Source organism: Crassostrea angulata, chromosome 2, assembly GCF_025612915.1.
Source record: "Crassostrea angulata isolate pt1a10 chromosome 2, ASM2561291v2, whole genome shotgun sequence".
Classification (NCBI taxonomy): domain Eukaryota; kingdom Metazoa; phylum Mollusca; class Bivalvia; order Ostreida; family Ostreidae; genus Magallana; species Magallana angulata.
The window spans coordinates 32,974,463-32,998,167 of NC_069112.1; the positions used below are offsets into that span (position 1 = coordinate 32,974,463).

At 31.6% G+C, this 23,705-nt stretch overlaps 2 protein-coding genes across 2 annotated transcripts; one reads left to right on the forward strand and one right to left on the reverse strand.

Moving 5' to 3' along the window:
* Positions 1-3,934: 3,934 nt before the first annotated feature.
* On the reverse strand, positions 3,935-6,304 carry LOC128173404 (uncharacterized). The gene is made up of 6 exons (XM_052839074.1): positions 6,228-6,304; positions 4,939-5,130; positions 4,661-4,798; positions 4,465-4,521; positions 4,256-4,336; positions 3,935-4,131 (listed from the first exon to the last, which is right to left on the reverse strand). The coding sequence occupies exons 1-6, from the start codon at positions 6,280-6,282 to the stop codon at positions 4,001-4,003; spliced, it is 654 nt and encodes a 217-aa protein (XP_052695034.1). The 5' UTR covers positions 6,283-6,304; the 3' UTR covers positions 3,935-4,000.
* A 465-nt stretch (positions 6,305-6,769) lies between these two features.
* Positions 6,770-22,647, forward strand: LOC128174211 (uncharacterized). Its single transcript, XM_052839823.1, has 5 exons — positions 6,770-7,082; positions 11,785-11,974; positions 13,079-13,189; positions 16,054-16,161; positions 19,706-22,647. The coding sequence occupies exons 1-5, from the start codon at positions 7,002-7,004 to the stop codon at positions 22,645-22,647; spliced, it is 3,432 nt and encodes a 1,143-aa protein (XP_052695783.1). The 5' UTR covers positions 6,770-7,001.
* Positions 22,648-23,705: the final 1,058 nt, after the last annotated feature.

Consider the following 23,705-nt stretch of genomic DNA (forward strand, 5'->3'; position numbering starts at 1 on the left):
GTCCGTTATTGTTTTGATGTTTGTTTTATCTATCTCCGAATGAATAAACCAACGTTTTGCATTTCCCCTTAGCAGCGTCGGAAATCCCAGAACAACATCTTCGTCTTTTAATTTATGAGCTTTTGCATAATGTTCTAAATCTATCAAAAATTCATATGCCGCATTATCGTCAGACCCATCAAATGTGCCGTAGTACTTAATAAAACTCTCCATACCTGATCGACGAGCCGGTGTTGCGGTCGGATGATTAATTGGTGACGGTTGTTCGAATGTAGGTTCGGGCAGTCGCAGTGTTACTTCTGAGTCTGAATCCTCAATATCTGAAGCGGGTTGTTCCTGTTCCTGAGTTGGATCCACAGTGGATGGTTCCGTGAACGTCAGTTGAGTCCGGGCTTGCAGGCGCGTCACTGGTTTCCGGTTTGCTGCTGTGGGCATTTAGGTTCTTCCACCACTTGTTATAACGGTTTTCTCTGTATGTACTCGCTTTGCTGAGGTACCGGGGAATAAAGGATCTTCGGGGACTTCGAAATAAAACCAAATATTGAAATAAGGCCAAAATATAAAGTTTATTAATTTAGATCGCAAATGTCAAAGGTGAAACTCACAATATAAACAGTTCTTAAAATTGACAATTAAAAATAACATAAAATGAAAATATATTTACCTTCGAAATAAAACCAAATATTGAAATAAGGCCAAAATATAAAGTTTATTAATTTAGATCGCAAATGTCAAAGGTGACAATTTGCGTTTGGCTTTTGGTTTTATTTCGACGATAATTACAAAGTCACGCCCATAAAGTTAATCCCGAAATATAAAATATAATTGGATATTTAATTACTTATGGGCGTGGATAAAAATGAAACGAACAGGTAACAATCATTATAATTAGTGTTAATAACCACTGTTCAAATTATGTAATTAAAACGCTCACAGGTGCCAGGTAAGATGTCAAAACAGGTTGAATTATGTAATTAAAATACTAAGCGGTCCTGTGAGGCTTATTTAACAATTGACGTTAATTTGAAAATTAAAGAAATAAGTAATTAAAGATTTCGACATAAAAAATAATATTAACTAATTATTAAGTAGAATCATTATTGTGACATTTGAATATTCCCTTTTTTTCTTCTTTTTTTCTATTTTAAAAACGTATATACAAAATAATTTATCTACAAATTAAGAACATAACATTATTAAAATAGCATTTGATATGAATAAAATATACACAAAATATACAGGGTAAGTGATATATAAAAATATAAACAAAATATATACACGGAGCATAAAATTCTGTAACACTTGTCAGGATATTTTTAAACAGAATTAATCTCTTCCAAAGCAAACATTTTATTGTCATTGAATATTTCTGTAATTATTTGGACAAATATTGTCGGCTAAAAAAAAGGTATATCATTTACAGAAAATAAAAAGGGCAACTTTGCAATAATAACAAAAATATCCAGAAACCATATCACTGTGAATAAAAGATTTAGTTCTTTCCAATAAACTGTCTTTAAATGAGTGAAATCTGTTGAACAATGACTTTTTCCTCTTTCCTCTTTTCTTGCTTCTCTCCGCATTTCTAGTTCATTCTCACCCTCTCTAAAATTTAATGTAATACTATTTGCAATAAAAAAGACTTGATGGACAACTATCACTTTCCCCTTCATACACTAATTCACAAATGTCACAATAGAAATGATCATTAGCTCTTGCATGTTTCTGATTATAAGCTTCATTTGTAATCTTTTCGTCTACAAATAAAGCAAAAGTAAAAAAAAAAATCCTGTTTCCCGTTTCCTTATCAAAAACATTAGGGTAGGTACGTGGGGAAAAAAAATAAAAATTATTTATTTTTAAAAACTTGGTGTGTGTCATAATGAGGGAAAGATGTTTATTCACTGTGTATGATACTGTAATGACGATTTTCAATTTCCAAAGATCTTAGTGTTATTTATACATGTAATGTATAACGTTAGTCAACAACAATTAATGAAAAAAAATTGATTTGTTAGGGATCACACGTCCACGAGTTGACTCAGGACCCCTGACATTGTGTTTTACAAAAATTCGACAAAATTTTTTTATCATTTGAAAATATAAACTTTTGAAAAGTTACGGTGTTCAAAAGTAAGAAATCAAATTAAAAATAAAAAAGAAATATAATTTAGCGTTGGGCCAGCACATAAATATTGAGTTTCCCTTCCGTGTTATAGCCACGCAAGCGCGGGACGCTCAAGTCAAATTAAACAAATCCGTTTGTTTACATTTGTAATTTCCGGATGAGTTTTAACTACTTGTAAACTAATAGGTGATGGCTTATGATGCGTGAAACCTTCCGTATGCTGAGCTTTCGTATATTTCTTTGTATATCCTTTGTCATAATCAAAAGGTAAAACATCTTTTTTAGTCACCGTGTCATTTTAACTTATGCCAGTAGAAATAACGTTCCGATTGACAAAAATCTGAAGTAAAGTATCAAGCAGGTTACGGAGTTATTTATTCACTCAAATGTAAGAAAGCCTATATTTGTTTACATATCATGTAGAGTAAAAATTTTCACTTTTTATAGATGAAAAATGGCATTAAAATTTGATAAAATCAAAGTATCATTATATAAATAGTGCCTGTTTGGGAGGGTAACACTTGAAATTGACACCCCGAGAAAACCATTGTCAACCGACGCGAAGCGGAGGTTGACAATGGTTTTCGAGGGGTGTCAATTTCAACTGTTATCCTCCCAAACAGGCACTATTTATTTTGTTATACTGAATGTCTTTGTTAAAATTTTTAAGAAAATTTTACTGCTTTTATATAGGAATAACGTGAATTCTACAGCGAACCGTACGCGCATAATTTTCGCGCATGTAACATTTTTTAATGTTACCCGTTGCCAAGTGAGTTGCTAACGCTGAGGGTAATAGTAAATATTATTAACTGCGTCTTAACCAATCAGATTTCAGTATTTAACATGAAAGTATAACAATGAAAAATATCGGGGAAAGAGATTAACTGTTGAATAAAACTGATACAAATCCAACACATATTTACATGTAACTCGAGCCTTGTTAATAAAACAATAGATATGCAATTCGAATTTTTTTACAGAGCATTAAAAATACCCATATTGCCCATTCTAGACATTAGAAATTAAGACTAGAGCTCAAATGGTTTATGGGTCCCTTTAAGAATATCAGCAATATATATATATATAATATTTTTTCTTTACAAATAGATCCGAATCACGACTGGTACAACACAATTTGGGAAAACTCGTGATTATGTAATAAATAAATGATATCTATATAAAAAAGATACAGCGAAGTATTTATGAAACAAAAAAACATTTTCAGATTTTTTCAGAAATAATGCTTGATCCCTAGTCAGCAAATCCCTACATACTGTCATATCTGAAATTGTGTATACTGAATGTGTTCGAAAGAAACATCTAAATGATATTTATCTGGTTCCTACAATGTCCATGCGAAATAATGATCCCAAAGAGCCAATCTGCATTATTATACTTTCATGTAAAATACTGAAATCTGATTGGTTTAGACGCAGTTGATAATTTGTTCTATTACCCTCAGCGTTAGCAACACACTTGGCAACGGGTAACAAAAAGAATTGTTACATGCGTGTAAATCATGCGCGTACGGTTCGCCGTAGAATTTATGTCATTTCTATATAAAAGTAGTAAAAAAAATTTCTAAAATTAAGACAGTCAGTAAATTTAAATAAATAGTGCCTGTTTGGGAGGATAACAGTTTAAATTTCAGCTGTTACCCTCCCAAACAGGCACTATCTATATAATGGCTCATAAATGCAATAATACTAAATAACAAATAGTTCATAAAATCACATTGTTCACTGTTTTGATAATACTTTTTCGAAGCGACGTTTAAATTGAAACTAACACATTAACAAGCAAACATCAAAACTGACTTTACTGCTGAATTAAAATTTGCCATGCCCCAATACAGAAATAACTATGCCATCAGCAAACACAGGCTGGACACCCGTCAGCTCCCAGCATGATTCCCTTGTTACACGGTGCTGTACATCTGACTGGTGCGCATGTCAGTTGCGCCTGCGCTGTTGTAGTTTGTTGTGTCGTTGTTAGGTGAGCTACAATGACCAAACGTGTACGTAAATGAGAATAGAAATAGAAGAAGAACGAATGAAACGGAGCATGAATTTTAATGAAGTAGAAAGTCGGTTGCAGGAAAAAGCAAGTGTACATGTAATGTACCTGTACAAATAGGACATCCGTTAACAATAGCCACGTGACCTCTCGGACAGGTGGGAGGAAAAGCAGGGCACATCGGCGAGGCTGTAATCAAACTGGACAAATTTATGTGAATCCGACACAGATAAAAGGGCTTTGAATATCATACTATATCATGCCATTGGAACTCGATGAATTAGTACGAAAAACTTCGATATTCAAATTTTCTTTACCTGTCGTTGAGGATGGTATCTTGACCGGACTGCTTGTTGGAGCGTTGGTATTTAATCCTTGTTAAACAATGTAAATGTTAGAAACGCATTTTGATGAGAGATAAAGCATACCAAGTATATTTGAGAGAGAGAGAGAGAGAGAGAGAGAGAGAGAGAGAGAGAGAGAGAGAGAGAGAGAGAGAGAGAGAGATTTTACCGCATCCAGATTTACACGTGACACATCCAGTCACGGCATCAATTTCCTTGCAATCCACAGGACATAGAGATGTTATGACCTGGTCACATTTACCAGGTAAAGTATTTACACCGGAACTGCCGGATTGCATGGTAAACGCTTAAGCCGAAAATCATTAAAATAATTGACATACATACAATTATTAATTGAATGTGTGTAATATTTTTTTTTCTGAAACATAATGAAACTGGAATATTTCAAAAAGTACAGAATATATCACGTACACTAAAAATCCTTACATCCGGGACCGTTTTGTCCTTGATGTTGAACATAACCGGTTCCGGTTGCGCCCGCGCTTTGCTGTTGATGGCTGATGTCAAGATAACCCGTGGCGTCTCCGGGAACCTTAATGTTGTAAAGCCCGGAAAGATCCGCAGGATTGGACACCGAGAGACCGAACAGTCCCAGGAACCTCTTATCCAGAGAGAGACCTAAATAAACCGAAAATTCTTTGCACATTCTTCGGAAAATAGTGGTACTTTTGTAGTTTTGTCCATGTTTATTTTACGTTCGTTTGAGCAATTTGTCTACACAATCAAAGTGATTTGAATCTACTATACCGACATTTTCTTGACTTACTAGAATACTGCTTTATTTGGTATTCCGCATGGTGTTTGATTCATAAAGATAAATATAGATTATAACTTTTAAAAATGGGTTACCTATCCCATAAGATTGCTGTTTGAATGTTCACATTTCGTGTAGTAGTTTACGTATTATAATATGCTATCTAAGGCAAACATGGAAGTTTTCCAATAAATAAAATAACGCAAAGTTTCGTCAGCAGAGAAAGAAAAACTTTAAAACCAATTAAACAACATCATGAAATATGAAATACTAGTAAACAAATCATAGTTCAACACTAACATTAGTTTAAATGAAATTCAAGGACATTAGAATTGATGTAATGTATAGAATGATATTACATAATCTTAATGTAGTGTGATTAGAATTATTAAATGACTATTAGCTAAGATACAGAAATCTATAACATACGCGTAAAAAGAACGCTCAAATGAATTTCTGTCCATTTTAATGAATTAAAGTATATTAGTTCATTTAAACAATAAAATGCTTTTTTTGGTGATTCATGCAGGATATGAAGGTGGCGACATTGCAGAAAAAATACACGTACATAACCTTCTTAAGCGGGTTATGTAATTTTTTTTTTGCAATGATCGCTTCCCTCATAACCCGCATGAATCATCATCAGAGAATGCATTTATTGTTTATATTTACATTTTTATTTTAACAAATTCATAAATTGAATGTGAAAAGTTAGTAAAATTCACTTAATTACTGTTAACGTACATGTACATCATTACGTTAGCTAAAAGAAAAAGCCAAATCGTCTCCTATTAGAATTTTAGTCGATCTGACATCACCATATATAACATATATAATATTAACATTTCATTTGCAAATAATATACTTAATTGAAACCAAAACTAGGAATAAAATTATAACAAGGTAGAAAAACAACAGCTTAAATATGTATTTAACCTTACGAAGAATCAACAAAACTAACCTTTTAAAGTAGGAAGAAAACAAAAACAAAAGAAAACAATGAGTTTGACCTCCATGTGTACAAGATGATTACGGTACGAGATAATGATAGACAGATACAGGAGGGATCAAGATAAGGCACACAGGTGAGCAATCAATTGATAAAAGCGATAGGTGTCGCTAAACTATTGAAAGACAATCTAAAGACTATCTTAAGGTTTGACCTACGACAATCTAACGACCTGTCTCGATCATTTCAGTAGCCTTAGATTATAATGATCGATTACGCATCGTTAAAGATCAAATATAGAGCTGTTTTTTTTGTTGGTTAGTGCATGTTTAGACGGTGCAACACAGGTAACTGGTATTGAAAAGAAATCTGATTTCAATTTTAAAAATATGGCATTGAACCAAATATCAATATTCTGAACAACTTAAACGCGTCCATTGAAAACAAACTTTAAATTGATCAATGTTTCGGTTTCGAAAAGAGATAGAGATCAATTGAAACGTGACGAGTTAAATTGTGTTTTCTTTCAACAGTCAACATAGAACTGCGTCAAGGATTTCGTGTTTTGATTTTTTGATTAAGTTTACTTCTGTCCTCTTGTTTTTAATTTCAATTTTAAAAATCTCGCATTGAATCAAATATCAATTTCTGAACACATTAAAAGCGTTCATAGACGGAAAACATTGGACTTTAAAATTATTCCCTGTTTCGGTTTCAGTTATTCAGTAAAAAATATAGATCCACTTAAACGTGACGAATTGAACTGTGTGTGTTTATCAAGTCAACATGGAACTGCGTACACGATTTCGGGATTTGCGTTTTGGATTAATTCTACTTCTGTCTTCTTGTTTTCTCATCTATGAGTCTGTAAGTAAACGATTTGTTTTCTTAATAACGATGGAAATATATTGTATTGATATAAAAGTTAAAAATGATATGTCATGCGCCGATCAAGATCTTTTCTAAAAGGAGGGGTGGGTGTCCTATGCGTTATGATGTTTACCTGGAAGAGGAAATGGTCAAAAGAGGAGGGAGTTTGTTTACAAGAGGGCTAGACCCCTTATTCTATATAAGTACAACATACAAGCTTTATTAATTGAAGAAGGCTGGATTCAAAGAAGTTCGTTCCCCTGTTTATGGCTAGCCATTTTGGGTCACCTCTAGTCTGAAAATTCTGCGTCATATATTAATTCTACTCGTATATTAAATATCTTACAACGTCAAATAAACTTTATTAAATAAATAGTTAAGATAAAATTACATATTCACACAGTTTAGTCAGGGACTATATTTTGTGATGGAAGGGTTTCAAGAGGAAAATGAACATTTTTCATAACTCAAAAGTTTTAGAGTACTATAACTTTACATGTAGCTTAGAATTCCTAATTTTCAGTGCAGACCAAATTTCCAGATAGTTTGTGCATTTGGATATTTGATATTCTAAAAACATATCTGAACAGTTTTCTAATATTTTTATCGACATATATAAAATAGAAGATATACATGTAGGTTCGCGATGATAAGGGAAAGTGACAGAGGGCAAGGCTTGCAGAGACCTCTTCACGTTTCGATCCGAGTCCAGATATCGCAAATATTTCGAGATAGTTATCATGTATTTTGTTTATCCTCCACATGATTTCACATTTAACGCCTCAAATGAGGCATTTTTTTTTTTTAATTTTGGTGCATATCTGCAGTTCAAACTATGATGCTATGGCGTAAACGAACCAAGGAAGATGACGTCACAAAGCATTTTGATAAATTCACAAAGCTATATTGAGGCATTGACCGAATATAGGCCTACCTTTTTTTTAGTGGCTTACCTTTATTCGGTCAGTGCAAGGGATAGTTGTAGGATAAATTCAGCGTATATTTTATATCAGGTCAAGAAAAACATTAACTCCAAATTTCCTCAAATTAAGTTATTTCATGCCATATTAAGTTAGAATGTTCTATCGTTAAAATTACAGATGTCCTACGGACCCGGTTTAACGATAGAATTCGTCCCATATCCTCGCTTCGTAGCAAATAAAAAAATATATCACGCGCACCTTGCCTAACTTTTCGTAGGATTGGTCTCAAATACCTACCATGTTGCTCTTTTATAATCCCATATTACCACATTAACTGTTTTTTCCAACGAAATCACTGCCACTTTTAACATGACGTCTGAAACTTGGCTGTTTATGGTCGCCATGTTAATGATAAAATCCGAGATATTCCGAGTGCGATTTCCGACAAAATGGCAGGCAAATTCAAACGCATATTTTAACAAAATGACTTGGTACGACTCATTAAATGGATTTAAGAAATGAAGATAATAATTTTTCTATTGATCGACGTATCAAAGAAAAAATTGTCCGGTAAACTTCATCAATGCGCTAAGCGCAATTATTATCTTCATTTCTTATCATTTAATAAAACATTTTCAAATAAAAAAAATGTGAAGTGTCATTGATCAAAAATGTAAATAATGTAAATGAAGCGGTGCGTATCATTATGAATACAAAACAACAACAGCAACAATATTCAAAATGGATGTGCCTTCAGCTGATGCAGAGCTATTGAGCTGAATTTAATGGATTGAACCGGTTGAATTGAAAACGAAAGGAAAATACCTGAGATAGCTTGTGATATTATTCACTGTGCAGAAAAACTCGTAATAAAACTAGTTTTCATGTGAGATCGCTGGAATATGCAACTGGACATAATAACCATCCAAGGAAAAGCGATCGTGGACGAAAATAGCTGATATGTCGACGAAGAATAGTATGTATAAGCGACTTTTGTAAACGTTGTGGTAACTAGATAGCCAGTGATGTACTTAAATGGTATATCTGCCGCTTGGAATGCGCCGAAGGAGTTGATGCATTACTCATAGCTTTTCTTTACGACGCTTATTCTGATGACCGATCATGTACGTGTGTAAATTAAACAAGTATTCCTTTTAAAGGAATGATCGGCAATAATGATACATTGATAGCTAGAAACAATCAACATGATCAGTTTAATGTAAAATAATTAAAAAAGTACTGTATTTTTACAAAATATAGAATATTTTGAATCTGTACACCATAATTTCATCATTATAAACCGTGAACAAATTTAATTTTGAAATAAATTTGGGGAAAGCCGTTCGTAAACTCCTTGTCTAGTTTTATATTTTTAACGTAATTATTAAATGTTAATAAATGTTTCTCCTTCTTCTTTAGAATACTGAGTAGGGCTCTTCAAAGAGCATTAACACGTATACAAAGAAAGAGTTGTATTAAAATGATTTAATGCGACTGAAAAACATTGAATGCCATCATAACTTGTTATTGAGGTCGCATTATAACGTAACCTTGTTTATAAATCAAGCCGTCTTTCTAGCTACTATTATGCAACATCAATAGATCGAGGTCAGTTCATGGAGCATCTTCTTACGATTGAGGTCAGTTCATCGAAGTTAACTGCATTACTGAATGAATCTTTTGATCGAAATTCTTACGCGTAAGACAAAATGTGCATTATTGAATTAACATGTCGAACTGTAAATGAATTGAAATAAAACTGATCGAGTAAAATGTTATATAAATACTAAACCAAACTTCAAGTTTTTATAAGAACTACTTATGCAAGCGGAATGTGTGCGCACGTGGAAACATTTGCCGGATGCCTCATATGGACACAGTAGTGATCGGCCGAAGCCGATCACCAAAATTATCGTTACCAAATTTGAACAGCAGTGTTACCGTGGAAGTTTATAGCTCTATATGTTAGTTATAATATTCCTGGAAAAGGAACAGCCAGCCTCGCCGTAAATGTTGATTGATCTCAAGCAGATGGAATCGTGAGAAGACGCTTAATTTTCTATTTCGTGAATCAAATAATGTTTTTTGTTTATTTTTTGAAGGTTAAACTTTCAAGTTTTTATATTCATAAGGTTGCATTTGGTAAAAATCGTGCCTCGTGTTTGTTGTCTATTTCATAGAATCTAGGTACTCGTAGTTAAATATAAAATCTAAACATTTATTGATTTTAAACTTTATCTCCATTAATTGGTGGATAAAATGTGTTCTAGAAACAATGCAAACAGATTTTTTTTTTCTGCTGTTGCAAAAATTAACATGCTTAGTAGAGATCCCCTATAGGGGCTTATTTTCGATCCGTGCCTGACCTAGTAATAGCATCAATAGTGAAACAGACTATACTATTTTATGCAGAATGTTCCTTGAAAATGGCTCGAAATACTAAGTTTTTATGCAAAAAAGACACCAATTTAAAAAAACAAAAACCTGGCATTGCACACAACAAACATCAAACATGGCTATGATTTTATTAAGCAACCCAATGTTTCTATTTTCAACCACTCTTCACGTGGCTGAACACTAACGATAACTCTGTTCTGAATGTCACTTTAAAATAATTTAAATAACCAATTAAATACAAAATTAAAACTTAAATGATTTTCATGTTTTAACATAAATCAAAGTTTAATTGGATATGGTATGAAAAACGATCAGTTCTTACGTATTTTGAGAATATTATCCGAACACATTTCCTTCCGCTCGAAATTTCACAGGAACTGAACAAATCTCGGTGAAGTCTCGATAACTTTCATTCGAGCACCTCTGGATTTTTCATATACTTAGCAACGATAAAGAAAACATTCCGAACACATTCGCAGGGGTGAAGCGTAGTGGTTACTCATTCATATTTTCTTTCGTTTTAATTTTCGTCATGCAATTTTTACGTTCGAATTCGCTATTGGTGACCGATAACCCTGATGATTATTATAAATGGGCTTATCCTTAAAATTGAAAGTTTAATAAAATTATACAAGTCCGTAAATTTAAGGTCAATGTCGTATAAAGCATTTTAAGAAAGCACTTTGTTTTGGCTTAATTGGCTCAGTGGTTCGAGCACCAGACATGAGGTAACTATGTAACTAGACTTTTTTTAGGTGGTTGGTTTTTTTGTTTTTATCATTTCTTAAAGTCTTTAAAACTGAATTAAGTTAGACATCGTGCGTTTGCAACTTTTATTATTATCAAATAGATTTGATTGACAAAAATAACTTTGAAATCGTATTTTATGACTAAACCAAATGCACACTTGCAACATTATCACACCATCTTCCATATCTAAAATCGTAATTATTTCATTAGTTACATGTATCAGATTTTCATCTTTATAAAACACATTTTCCATCGAAAAGTCTTTAAAAATATACCTACAACGTATTCTGTACAATAATAAATACATTAAATAATTCTTCCGTCGTTTTTATTTCTCGTTGTTGTTTTGTTAATCCTAAATCCAGTTTATACCTTTTTTCGTGTGACTTTATTGATTTTTGTTTTGAGCTACAAACGTTTTCAGAAAAATCAATAAGTAAAAGCCAGCCATCAAGAATTTGAAATTAAATTTAGTCAGAATGTTTTTTTTTAATTTTTGGATAAGCTTAATTCTAATATCAGTATACTATCGTTACCTTACTGAATTAAAAGAAATATGTATCAACACCCACTGGATTGTAGAAAATCAGAGTATTGCATAATTGACGACGTTAATTACTTTTTTCCAGAGGAAGTTGAACGGTTATAAATTTCCAGTGTACTCAACAAAACACTGTCCCAAAAATCAGACAGAATGGAATGAGAGGTCGTCTGCTATCAATTGTACAACAGAAAATGGATACGTTTGTTTGCCGAATGAAAACATAACGGAACTGTTAGAGTTTTGTTATATTTATCCTTTCATATTGATACAGGAAGGTAGGTACACAAGTTCATTGTTATAATGTTAAACAAGTACTAACATAATTATTAATGTGCAGTTTCGTTTGTATTTTGTTATAATATTATTTTTTAAAAAAATTGATGCGTTCTAAATACAAAATGTTTACGTCACATAATTTGCATATTTTCGGAAAAATGCTTTTACGTAATTTCTCTTACATGAAATATAAAATATAAGACAATAACTTACTTTTAATTTCAAGCATGTCAAGAACCTATTGAACTTCTTTGTTATTCACTTATATAAATGCCACAGTACCAAAATCCAGGGATTGGGTAGATTACTTTCCAAAGTAATCGTTTAAATTACAATTACTTTTGGATTTTAAAAGTAGTAATTGCTTACTTTAGATTACTTTTTCCTTCTTGTAATCATGATTATTACATGTGATTACTTTAGATACTGTGGAATCATTAGATTTCGTGGTAGCTCAATTTTCGTGGAATTCGTGGGTACCTCTCATCCACAAATTAACATCCTCCACGAATTAATAAATTAGGGCAATAAAGTCATATTTCCTCTGTAGGTTTAAAAGAATACATGAAATTACGTCCCCACGATCCTGTAAAATTTAAGCAATCCACGAATATTGGCCCCTACGAAATTTAATGATTCCACAGTATCATAATAAGTATTTCTCGTTTTTTGTCAGTTTACCGTGATGCACTTTCGATAAGAGTATTAATTCGGATATCAAGTTATCAACTTTTACAAGCTTTTTTCATTTCACTGTATTATTAACATTTTGAGGAAGTTTTCGTATGGTGTGTCAATTGCCATTTGAGATATGTTTTTTGAGTTGCTTAAATATCTTTTTCTATGTTCTAAGAAGAAAGGCATTGATTTATCTACCTGTATTAAATAAGACACAATTTTTTAAAAATCATATGATTAAAAAAAACTGTTTACAAATAATTGACCGTGTTGACATGTGTTGAACTTAGCCTACAAGGTATACCGGTGATCGATTACAGCCGATCACGATTACTGATTATGATTACCCCATCCCTGCCAATATCTTATGATGAATCTATAGTTACTAAATTTAATTAAATGATATTATTTTGGCTTAATTTCAGGTATATGTTTATATTTGAATAGGCGCTACTCAGCTGTAGATTCATACAGCTGCACTAGTTTTATAACCGGATGTCCTAATACTTCTTTTGTCTCACATAACCTGTTCAAAAGTAAGTACCAAATTATTGGACGATAAAGAGAGAAAAAAAACAGTGTTTGTCTTTTTATTAATTATATGATGTGCATTTGACCCCTTTTTAAAACAGGAAAAATGTATGAACATTACATTAGAGTATCAGTATTTCTCATTGTAGTCATTTTGACACTTAATTGCTAAAATAAAAACAAAAGTGTAATTAATTTGATGATGTAAATACATCAATATAATCATGTTTTATAATTAGAGTGATGTATAATTTTATATCACTTGAAAGGAAAGTGATATTCCATCCATCTGATTTATCTATGTTTTATTACTGTTTGTTGTCATTTATAATTATTGTCATGCAACTTCACCCATCCACTTCGGAGTATGGATTTATTTGTTAAATTGAGTGGGGGTATGTAACATCTTCGTGTTTGTACAAAATTAAACTAGGGATTTGCACTGAAGAACACAAGTATCTTTCTGATTAAGCTCATAAAACGAATTTATGTTCATCTGTTATGATGATCCTTAATTCACAACGCCAACGAAGTGGGGTTTTTAAGACATGGTCATTAGTCAATTATGTGCAGGGTAAGTACTTTTATATAGACATTTTAAACATATGTTCTTTGTAGTAAACTCCTCCACATTTTATCAAATATATTTTTTTCCGGTCACCCAATTATTTTTATTTACTTTGTAAGTTTTTTTTAGAGCTTATAATTATTTAAGATCTGCAAAAATGTTATAAAGTTGAATCACATATGTCTCTTTCTCATAGATCCACCATGCACATCTATTGGTAATGGATGTTTCCTTGCTGAACCATCCTGTCAAAGGCAAGACTAATCTCATTATTAAGTTTTATTGACACATAACGTTGTAAATATTAATATTTTAAGTTATCGAATACTTACGTTGATGTATTAAAACTCCGATCGTGAAGTAGGTCAGGCAATTAGAATTATTTCTTTAGATTAAAAACAAATGTATGATTTCTTCCTTGTCACTATTAAATTCTAAGTCAATTGTTTAAGGGCGATGTTCGGCTATGTTTTTCATTTGATAATAAAAATGTACAAAATTTCTTCTTCTCGCTTGTTTCTGGCAAGAATTGACTAAAACTTTTGTCAAAAGATAAAACAGCAATAATATGGAGCTCTACATGTTGTTTTGTATGCAAATTACCGGTACTATACAAGAACAGAACAGTGCATTTTTAATCACTTAGAACAGCTGTAGAACTGTGCAACTGCATACTAACTAGTAGTTTGAATATAAAAAAAAACTCTTGAAAAAAGATAGGGGTTCATTGGTGTCCTCTGTAGAGCCATATGTTGAGATAAAGTTTTAATATTGCATACTGAATAAATGTAATTACTTTGCCTCAAAGTATGATACCATATTTTCATCAGTCGGCATGGGATATATTAAGAATAAGAAAATTCAAGTCTATATTTAGAACACCTGTGTCTATGGTGCCACCTTGACATTACATTGTAATCGAAAAAATAAGTCAATTTGTTAAATGTGACAGACATCTCTATACCAGTTTCAATAATTTTTTTTGTTAAATTTCTATTAGTATAAATTAAATTTATTAAATTGCTTTCTTTTTATCAGTAGGGTAGGAATCCAAACAATGAATTGTTTAAATAAAAAATATGCATATATTTTTTAATGAAAGTTAAACTTAAAAATTTATAATATGGAAAATAAAAACACCCTTTTATATTTTTGTCAAATGTTTATATTTCTGATTTTTAATCCTTTTAATGCATTGTTCTGCGGCATTTGCATACAAAACAACATGCATGACGTAATTTTGTTTATCTTATATATTTATATATCGTAATGTAACGAATTAAGTCAGTTTTTGGCAGTAACAAGCCAGTTCATGATCAAGAAATGTTCACAATTTTACTCTCGAATATACAGAAAAGCTGCTCACCCCCTTTAATGGACAAAGGGGGCATTTACTCTGAGTATTTAAACACTACATTGGGATGTTTTTCTCCTCTTTTTGATAGTGTTACATCAACAAGCTACCTTCCACATGCTACAGATAAAAAAAGACTAGATGACAACAAACATTGGATTTTATTTGTAATAACTTTTGTAGTGTTGATTATCACCTGTTTCGCTTTTGTCTGCGTTATATTCATCAAGCCTAAAATAGGTAAGGTTTGAAATTAGGTATGGAAATTACAACTTTCGATTTACATAACCCAAAGTTTTGAAGCTTAACTAACTGTACTATACCCCCTCTCCCTTTCTTCTTAAAAATGCTACTGTACTTTAATATATATGTAACTTAAAACTTTAAATAGTGTAAGTTTGAGTGAATAATCCTATTTAATGTAAACATTCTGACAAACTTCCCTAACAATTCAGTTGACCATAGGAGTGTTTTGTTTTCTTTAGTAATAAATAAATCATGACGGATAAATATTACTTACGTTATTTTCATCTTATCAAACATACGTTATTTGGAAAACGATACATCTTTTCAGCTCAGTTTGCTGTTTCATAAATTATCAATTTGAAAGAATGGTTATTTGCCCACGATCTGTTTTGTAATTTTTAACAGAAAATATTTATAAAAATTATGCTTGTAAGGTTTGCATTCAGATATAATTCTTTGGTGGATTGAAAAAAGAAGATTTTTTTTAAATTTTGTTTTAATTTAATCAGCAAATTGCAATTCCAAACCAATCGCCACTGTCTTAACCTGTACAGTTTTGTTAGTAACTTTGATTGATTCAAATGCATAAATCATCATTGAAGAAGTCATTCACATCTTAATGTTTATTTTCTCTGTATCATAAAAGTAATTGATTTTGAAATTTGCTTTGTATCATAAACGTTATTGATTTGTATTTCTAGCATTTAGAAATAACAAAAGACGTAATGATGTTGAAAAGCATGAAGAAGATGAAGATAAAAAGCTTTTGCTATTTGCTTCACATAATCGAAAAGATATAAGTTTTGAAGGTATGAGACCAGCATGATTTGTCTACATCTGAAGAAAGAAAACATACATTAATTTAACGAACAACTTTCCTTTAAAAGAAATAAAAGCCATGGTTTTAGATATAATAGTAAAAGATTATCCCATTGTATTTATCCTTTTTTATGAGAAATGAAGAAGGAAGAAATCAAACTATTATACAAAGTCAACATTATTAATATCTTATGCAGTAATCCCCATTTATTAGTCCAAGTGGCCCGAAAGACGATGATTTTATTTCAACAGTATTGAAGAGGTCATTAATTTGTCAAAAAAGACTTATATAGTATAGAAATATTGCATTTGACATTTACTCCTTGTAAGGTGATCAAAAAATCATAACAAAATATTTTTTTAAAATATATGTATGGTTAATCTCTCAAAATATTTTCTTTGATAGTTTGTTTTACACATAGACTTCTTGATTTTGTTTATCTTTTCACTTTCTTATGAATAAATATGAGACATAATACCCCGAGTTTGTAAATTTTACAATGTTGCATGTTTCTAAATTTAAAATGTTTTAGTGATATAATAAGGCAGAACGTATTTTAGTTTTAACAACAAAATCACCCTTTTTAGCTGACCTGAACCAAAGGTTCAAGTGAGCTTTTCTGATCACCTGTCCGCCGTCCTTTAAATTTTCACATTTTTACTATTTCTCTAAAACCATTGGGTCAAATTTAACCAAATTTGGCACAAAGCGTTTTTAAAAAGAACGAGGATTCTAAATTGTAAAAAAGGGCACAAACCAATTGAAAGGGGAGATAATTGCAAAACAGTGATGAAAGGGTGCATGTCTTAAAAATCAAGAACCACTGCACCAGACATGTCAATACTTACACCAAAGCTTCGAAATACAGTGAACATTTTTAATAATTAAAAAGTGACTCTCAGAACAAAACTGGGCCCCTAAAGGGTTTATCATAAAATATATATAGGTAAAATGTTTGTAAATCTTCTTAATTACTGATGATTAATGATATTATTTTTTATATTACTCTGCAAGGTTCTTAAATATGGGTTCTTAATTGTTGAAAAATCGTTATACCATAGAAAGGTTTTAAGTTAAATAGAAAAAAAACCCGTTTAAATATCTTCTTTTAAGAATGGCACAATTTGTGATATAACTATGCTAGCATCCTCCTATAATACAGATTCTAAATTATTAAAATAATATATGTCGATTAAGATAATCCTGTAAAACCTAATTATGACAAGAAACTTGATGAGATGAAATCTGTAAAAGAACAATGGAGCAAACCACTAGGTAAATCTCTTTTAATTTCTCAATTAAACCATTTATTCATATTATTACCAAACCCTAAGTGTAATACATTAAAAGTATCAAATAATATTCTAATCAAAATTTTGTTTGGAATTCAAAATATGATTGATTTTAAGGACAGGTATTCATTTAAAGGTATGAACATGGTGGGTTAAGGATGGTTTGTATAAATTCCTATATTAAAGAAATAAAGTCTACTTGAATTAGGGATTAATTAAGGATAATTATTTAAAATGGAAAACACTGCTGGTGAATATTATCAACACAATAAAGCTATTTAATACAGGTAAATATTATATTTTGCAACTACAGGAAATTTTAAGAAATGATCTTTAGAAGGTAGTAAAAAAGCTTTAAAAAAATGCAAGATAACTCAAATGTAAACTCTAGAAAGGATTATAGTTGCCAGCCATGGTGACACAATAATAAATTTAAAATAGGAAATCAGCCCCCCCCCCCCTTTTTTTAAAAATAAATCTTGGTATGTGAAAGGAGTAAGATGCGTAATGGACTTGCTTGTTGGAAATAAAAACTTTTCAGATATTGAAATGTTAAAACGAAAATTTAATATTCAAACGAATTATTTTATACAACTTCATTAGAAATGAAGGTTTCAAACCTTTTATATCATTTAATATTAAAACCTTTGTAAGGAAAAATGGAGTGAACATTTTGTTATTACAGAAAAACAATGAACGTCGATCTTTCATCTACTCTTTACTATTACCACAGACTCTAAATTTCAATGGTTGCAGTTACACAATAAACCATTAAATATTAACTACAAACAGTTTTCGGTATACAATAGGTAACATGGATACTAATCTATGAACCTTTTCTGAAAATGCCGAAGAAACAATTTATCACTTATAACGGAAATGTCCAAAAGGTACAACATTTACTAACAGAACTTGTTAGAGTTTGCAGCTCTAAAGAAACTAGAATAGACTTTGATAACAAAACTTTTATTTTAGGTGATTAGATGGTGTGAAGTCAAAAGAGTTTAATATTGTACTCATCTTAATTAAAAACAAAACATATACAGAAGGAGATGTCAAAAAACAAATTATTAGTAAATGACCTTATAAATGTTTTAAAACAGTTATATAAAAATTTCGAATTCTGTGCAAAGGAAAAAAGTGACATGGATATGTTCAACATCGGAAAATTGGACCCCTGGGATTAACTCGCTATAGAATGTTATTTCTTTCTTTCTTTCTCTCTCTCTCTCTCTCTCATCAAAAATGTGTTCTAATGTGTAATTTTATTTCTTTTAGTAAACGTTTAATATTTCAATATGTTTGCAATGTTGATGCAATTGTTTCATTGCATTCATTGCGGTTAACGAACCGCTATTTATATTCTTGAAAATTTTTGATGTATGCAGAAGCGATGGGCTCAATAATATGTTTGTATCATAAAATTTGAATAGAACAAACAACTTGGGCTTTAAGAGAAGTTTTTAGTTTACAAAAAATTATTTAATGAAAATGTTTAAAATAAGCTTTTCTCAAGAACTGGAATGATGTAATTTCATTGTGTACCGAATCGGCTAAGTACAGTATCGTCCCAGCCTTAGTAATTTGTGACATTACTTTATTTTATTAAAATAATACAGATTATAAATTGTTTAAATCATTACAACCCACTCTCCAAAACTAAAACTGGGGCTCCAAGAGGGGTTTAAAGTTAAACATAGAAGTATATAGGTTTATGCTTTAAAATCTTCTCAAGAATTACAATGCTACAATTTATAAGATGATTATACAATCGTACACAAATAATGTTCATTCTACATTGTTGAAATTGTAAACACCGGATTAATGCTTAGGGCCCTAACAAGGTTCAAGGTTTTACATAGAAAATGTAGAAAAAAATATTAAAATATTCTTCTCAAGAACTAAATGCTTCAATTCCTATGCAAGCATTCTTAGAAAGGGTAAATCCTAAATTCTTTTATATTGTAAGAAACATTACATCTTTTCCTCGCAGCAAATATTTTTCTTTTATTTACATCTATAAACCTGAATTATCATGATATCTCCCTCCCCTTCTACTTTTTAGGAAGATGTGAAATTTGAAATGACAAGAAGTAATTAAGAGTAAAATTGAAGCAATAGGTATACTTCGTCCCCCCCCCCGTTTCCCTGACTACGAATTTCATGGTTTTTGGAAGTTGTCTATGAACTGTTGTTCAGATGAGTAATGTGACCCATAGGCCTCTTGGTTTTCTTTTTCAGAATTGCCACTTGACAAAGTCCTCTTTAAGAGATGGCAAGAAGACAACAAACAGTTTGTAGAAACAAAAGCGAGTAGAGAAGTGGAAGGACTTATAAAATGTAAGAACATTGTAATTGTGACCGGTCACACAGGATCTGGAAAATCCGCCATCGTGCACCACGTCGCTCTTAAATGTAGAAGTCAAGGTTGGAGTGTTAAACCGATAAGTGCAGTGATGGATATGATACAAATTATAAATGCATCTACTGGTGATCTTGATGGTAGAACAATTTTTGTTGTAAGTGATCCTATAGGCAAAGATTCATTTGATGAAATAGAATATAACTTATGGAGAAGATATGAGGAAAATTTAAAAGCATGTTTAAAGAAAGTCAAACTTCTGATGTCATGTAGAAAGTATATTTTAAGTGATGGTAGAGTAAAAGGATTATTGAAAGATAAATCACATGTCGTAGACCTCAGCAATGAAAAATTTAAATTGAGTATTGAAGAAAAAGAAAATATTTGGAAAAAGCACGATGTTGACAAAACTGTATCGAAAAAGGAATTAAAGCAAATACTTAAAACCGAAACGTATTTTCCTTTATTATGCAAATTATATTTTAGCAAAAAAATCTATAAAAATAGAAAGGAAAACCTGAGATTTTTTAAAGCACCCGTAACGATTTTTAAAGAGGAAATACGACATTTCAGAAATTCAGACAAAGACAAATACTGTGCATTGGTTCTTCTTGTACTGTTTAACAATCATCTTTGCATTGAAGATATACGAAATTCCGTGACATCAAGAGAAACATATAATCTTGCGTTAGAACTCTGTGAAATGAAGAAAAACACAGCACCCCATAGTATTGGTGATGCTTTCGAAACTCTACAAGGATATTTCGTTAAGAAAATTGGCGATACGTATCATTTTTATCATGACCTTGTTAGGGAAGTTACCACCTTTGTGTTTGGAACAGACTATCCCTTGGAGTTAATACAATATGCAGACATTGGTTTTCTTAGAAAAAAGGTTAAACTCGAATGTCACGAGAAGAGTGATCAATTCACTATATATTTACGTGACAAACACATTGATGCTCTTGGGAAAAGACTTTTTAATGACATTTTTGGAGAAGGTTTGCTAGATGTTGTACTCAACCCGTGTTTGAAAAATGAGAAAGTGATAAAGATTTTTATAAATGAGTTGGAACACCATCCAGAGAAACTTGAAATGCTACTTGAAAAGAAAAAGCTTCAAATTGATTATCAAGAAATAAATCAAACGACAAATACCCTTTTTTTGTCTAAACTTGTATTTGTGATTTTGGAAGAGGAAATATCTCCTCTTTGTGCTATTATTATATTTTGTGATACAAGTTTATCCCTATATTGCTTGAAATCCCTGCAACAAATGCCCCATTATTTCAAGGGCAATTCCCTTTTATCTTCTGTATGCTGCAGTGGCTCAAAAGATCTTTTAGCTTTGTTTGAAAAAGATCATGTTAGAGAATGTTTGGCAGAAAAATGGAAGTTTCTTTATCCCGTACATATTGCCTCCGCTTTTAATAATACTGAAATATTAGATGAACTGATCGAAATTGGTGTTGATGTGAATCTAAAGACTACCGATGAAAATTTCTGGACTCCCTTAACATTAGCAGCTGGAAACGATATAGATGAAACCAAAGAGAATGACATGAGAAAATCTCCTCATTTAAATCGAAGGAGCATGATCCAACTTTTATTAAAAAACGGAGCAGGTATCAATTTATGTAAGGAAAATGGAGCAAGCCCCTTGTATATAGCTTGTCAATCGGGAAATAATGACATTGTACAGCTGTTACTGAGTAACGGTGCCGACATTGATTTATGTATGAAAAATGGGGCAAGTCCTCTCCATATAGCATGCCAGGAGGAACATGATATAATTGTACAAAATTTACTCAGAAATGGAGCAAATATTAACTTGTCTATGAAAGATGGAACATGTCCTCTGTTTAAAGCTTGTCACGATGGGCATGATAAGACAGTAAAGGTTTTACTGCAGCATGGAGCAGATATCAACTCCTGCATGAAGGATGGGACTAGTCCTCTCCACATTGCTTGTCAGGAGGGACGCGACAAAATTGTTAAAATTTTACTGATTGAAGGAGTGAACGTTAATTTATGTAAAAAAAATGGTGCAAGTCCTCTCTATGTAGCTTGTCAAATGGGACATGACAGCATCGTTCAAATTTTACTAAGCAATGGAGCAGATATAAACTCATGTCTAAAAGATGGAACCAGTCCTCTTTACATTGCCTGTCAAGAAGGACACGATGCTATTGTAAAACTATTACTTAAACATAGGACAGACAGTAATTTATGCAACGAATATGGAGCCAGTCATCTCTTTGAAGGTTGTAAACGAGGACAAGAAAGTATTGTACAACGGCTACTAAATAATGGAGTAGATGTTAATGTATGTAACGAAAATGGAGCCAGTTCTCTTTTTCAAGCTTGTCGAGAAGGACAAACAGGCATTGTTCAACTTCTGCTCAGTAATGGGGCAGATATTAATTTATGCAATGAATATAAAGCCAGTCCTCTCTTAACAGCTTGTTTACACGGACATGTTAGCATTGTACAACTTTTACTGCGTAATAAAGCAAATGTCAATTCCTGTAACAAATACGGAGCCAGCCCTCTTTATGTAGCTTGTAAACATGGACAAAAAAGGATTGCACAACTTCTTATTAGTAATGGAGCAGCTATCAATTTATGTAAGGAAAACAAAAATAGCCCTCTCCATACAGCTTGTAAACATGGACATGATACCATTGTATACCTCCTACTGAATAAAGGAGCAGACATTAATTTACGTAACACGAATAATGTCAGTCCTCTTGATTTTGCTCTTAAACGCGAATATGAAAGCATTGTACAACTTCTTCTGAATCATGGAGCATTCATGTAGCAAATCAGAAACCAGTGCATTTTTTCTACTTAGTGATGTAGCGGACATTGATTATCAAAATTATAATTACATCATTCTTTTATTTGGTAAATAGGAACGTTATTCTCTGAGTGGCCGAAAGTATTGCATCAAATATGACCAGGGTTATCACAATTTTGCTCGTTTCATTTTTTTCCGCATAAGGAAGTATATTCGGGGCATATTGTCCGGGATGTAAGTTATATGGGTAATACCGCTTATGGTTCCCAGATGCAGGCAATATCAGGTGAAAAAAACTTATGTAAACAATATCGAACAAAGTTTCCAGAAAAGGCTATGCAAAAAAATTTCGAAAAAAAATGTGACTATGTAATTTGATCGTTAACTTCATTAACCGCATGAATCATCCAAAAAGCAATTAATGTTTATATTTACATCTTTATTTTAACAAACTATTAAATTGATCGTAAAAAAGAAAACAATTAACCAAATTATTTTAATTTATATCCGTGCAGTCGCTAAAAGCAACAGCCAAATCGTCTCCTATGGTAATTTTGGTCTGACATCTTCATGGTTATTTCGTACAGTCCGTGATATTGCTTAGAAATTGATAAACGGGGCGTGTAGATTTCAGTCATGTCAGTTTCCTGTCAGTTTCAGTCGTTGTTTGTTTCGACCAATCGATTAACCGGGTGGGTGGGTGGAGGGGGGTATACTTCAGTCTGGCCGTTTCTAAAAAGCTATGAAATCATAACTATACTCCGTATATGTAAATATTTTACTTTATTAGCTTCTTAGTTTACTTAACTAAGGTGTTGAATAACAGTTGAATTCAAATATTGATATCATATCTGTTGTATATTTTTTGTTTCAGATTGAAATTATAACAAACTGTATCGTTTAATTTAATGTGTTCAGTAATCAAAATGTGTACATGTTTTAAATATAAATTTTGAAATAGTTTACTTTAAAGTATTGTTCCCCATTATTGTATTTATTATAATTATTTTTTTGTAAATATTTTCTTCTATTAATAAAGGTTATGTTTCGAAACTTCATAAAAGGAAGTATTCTGTATA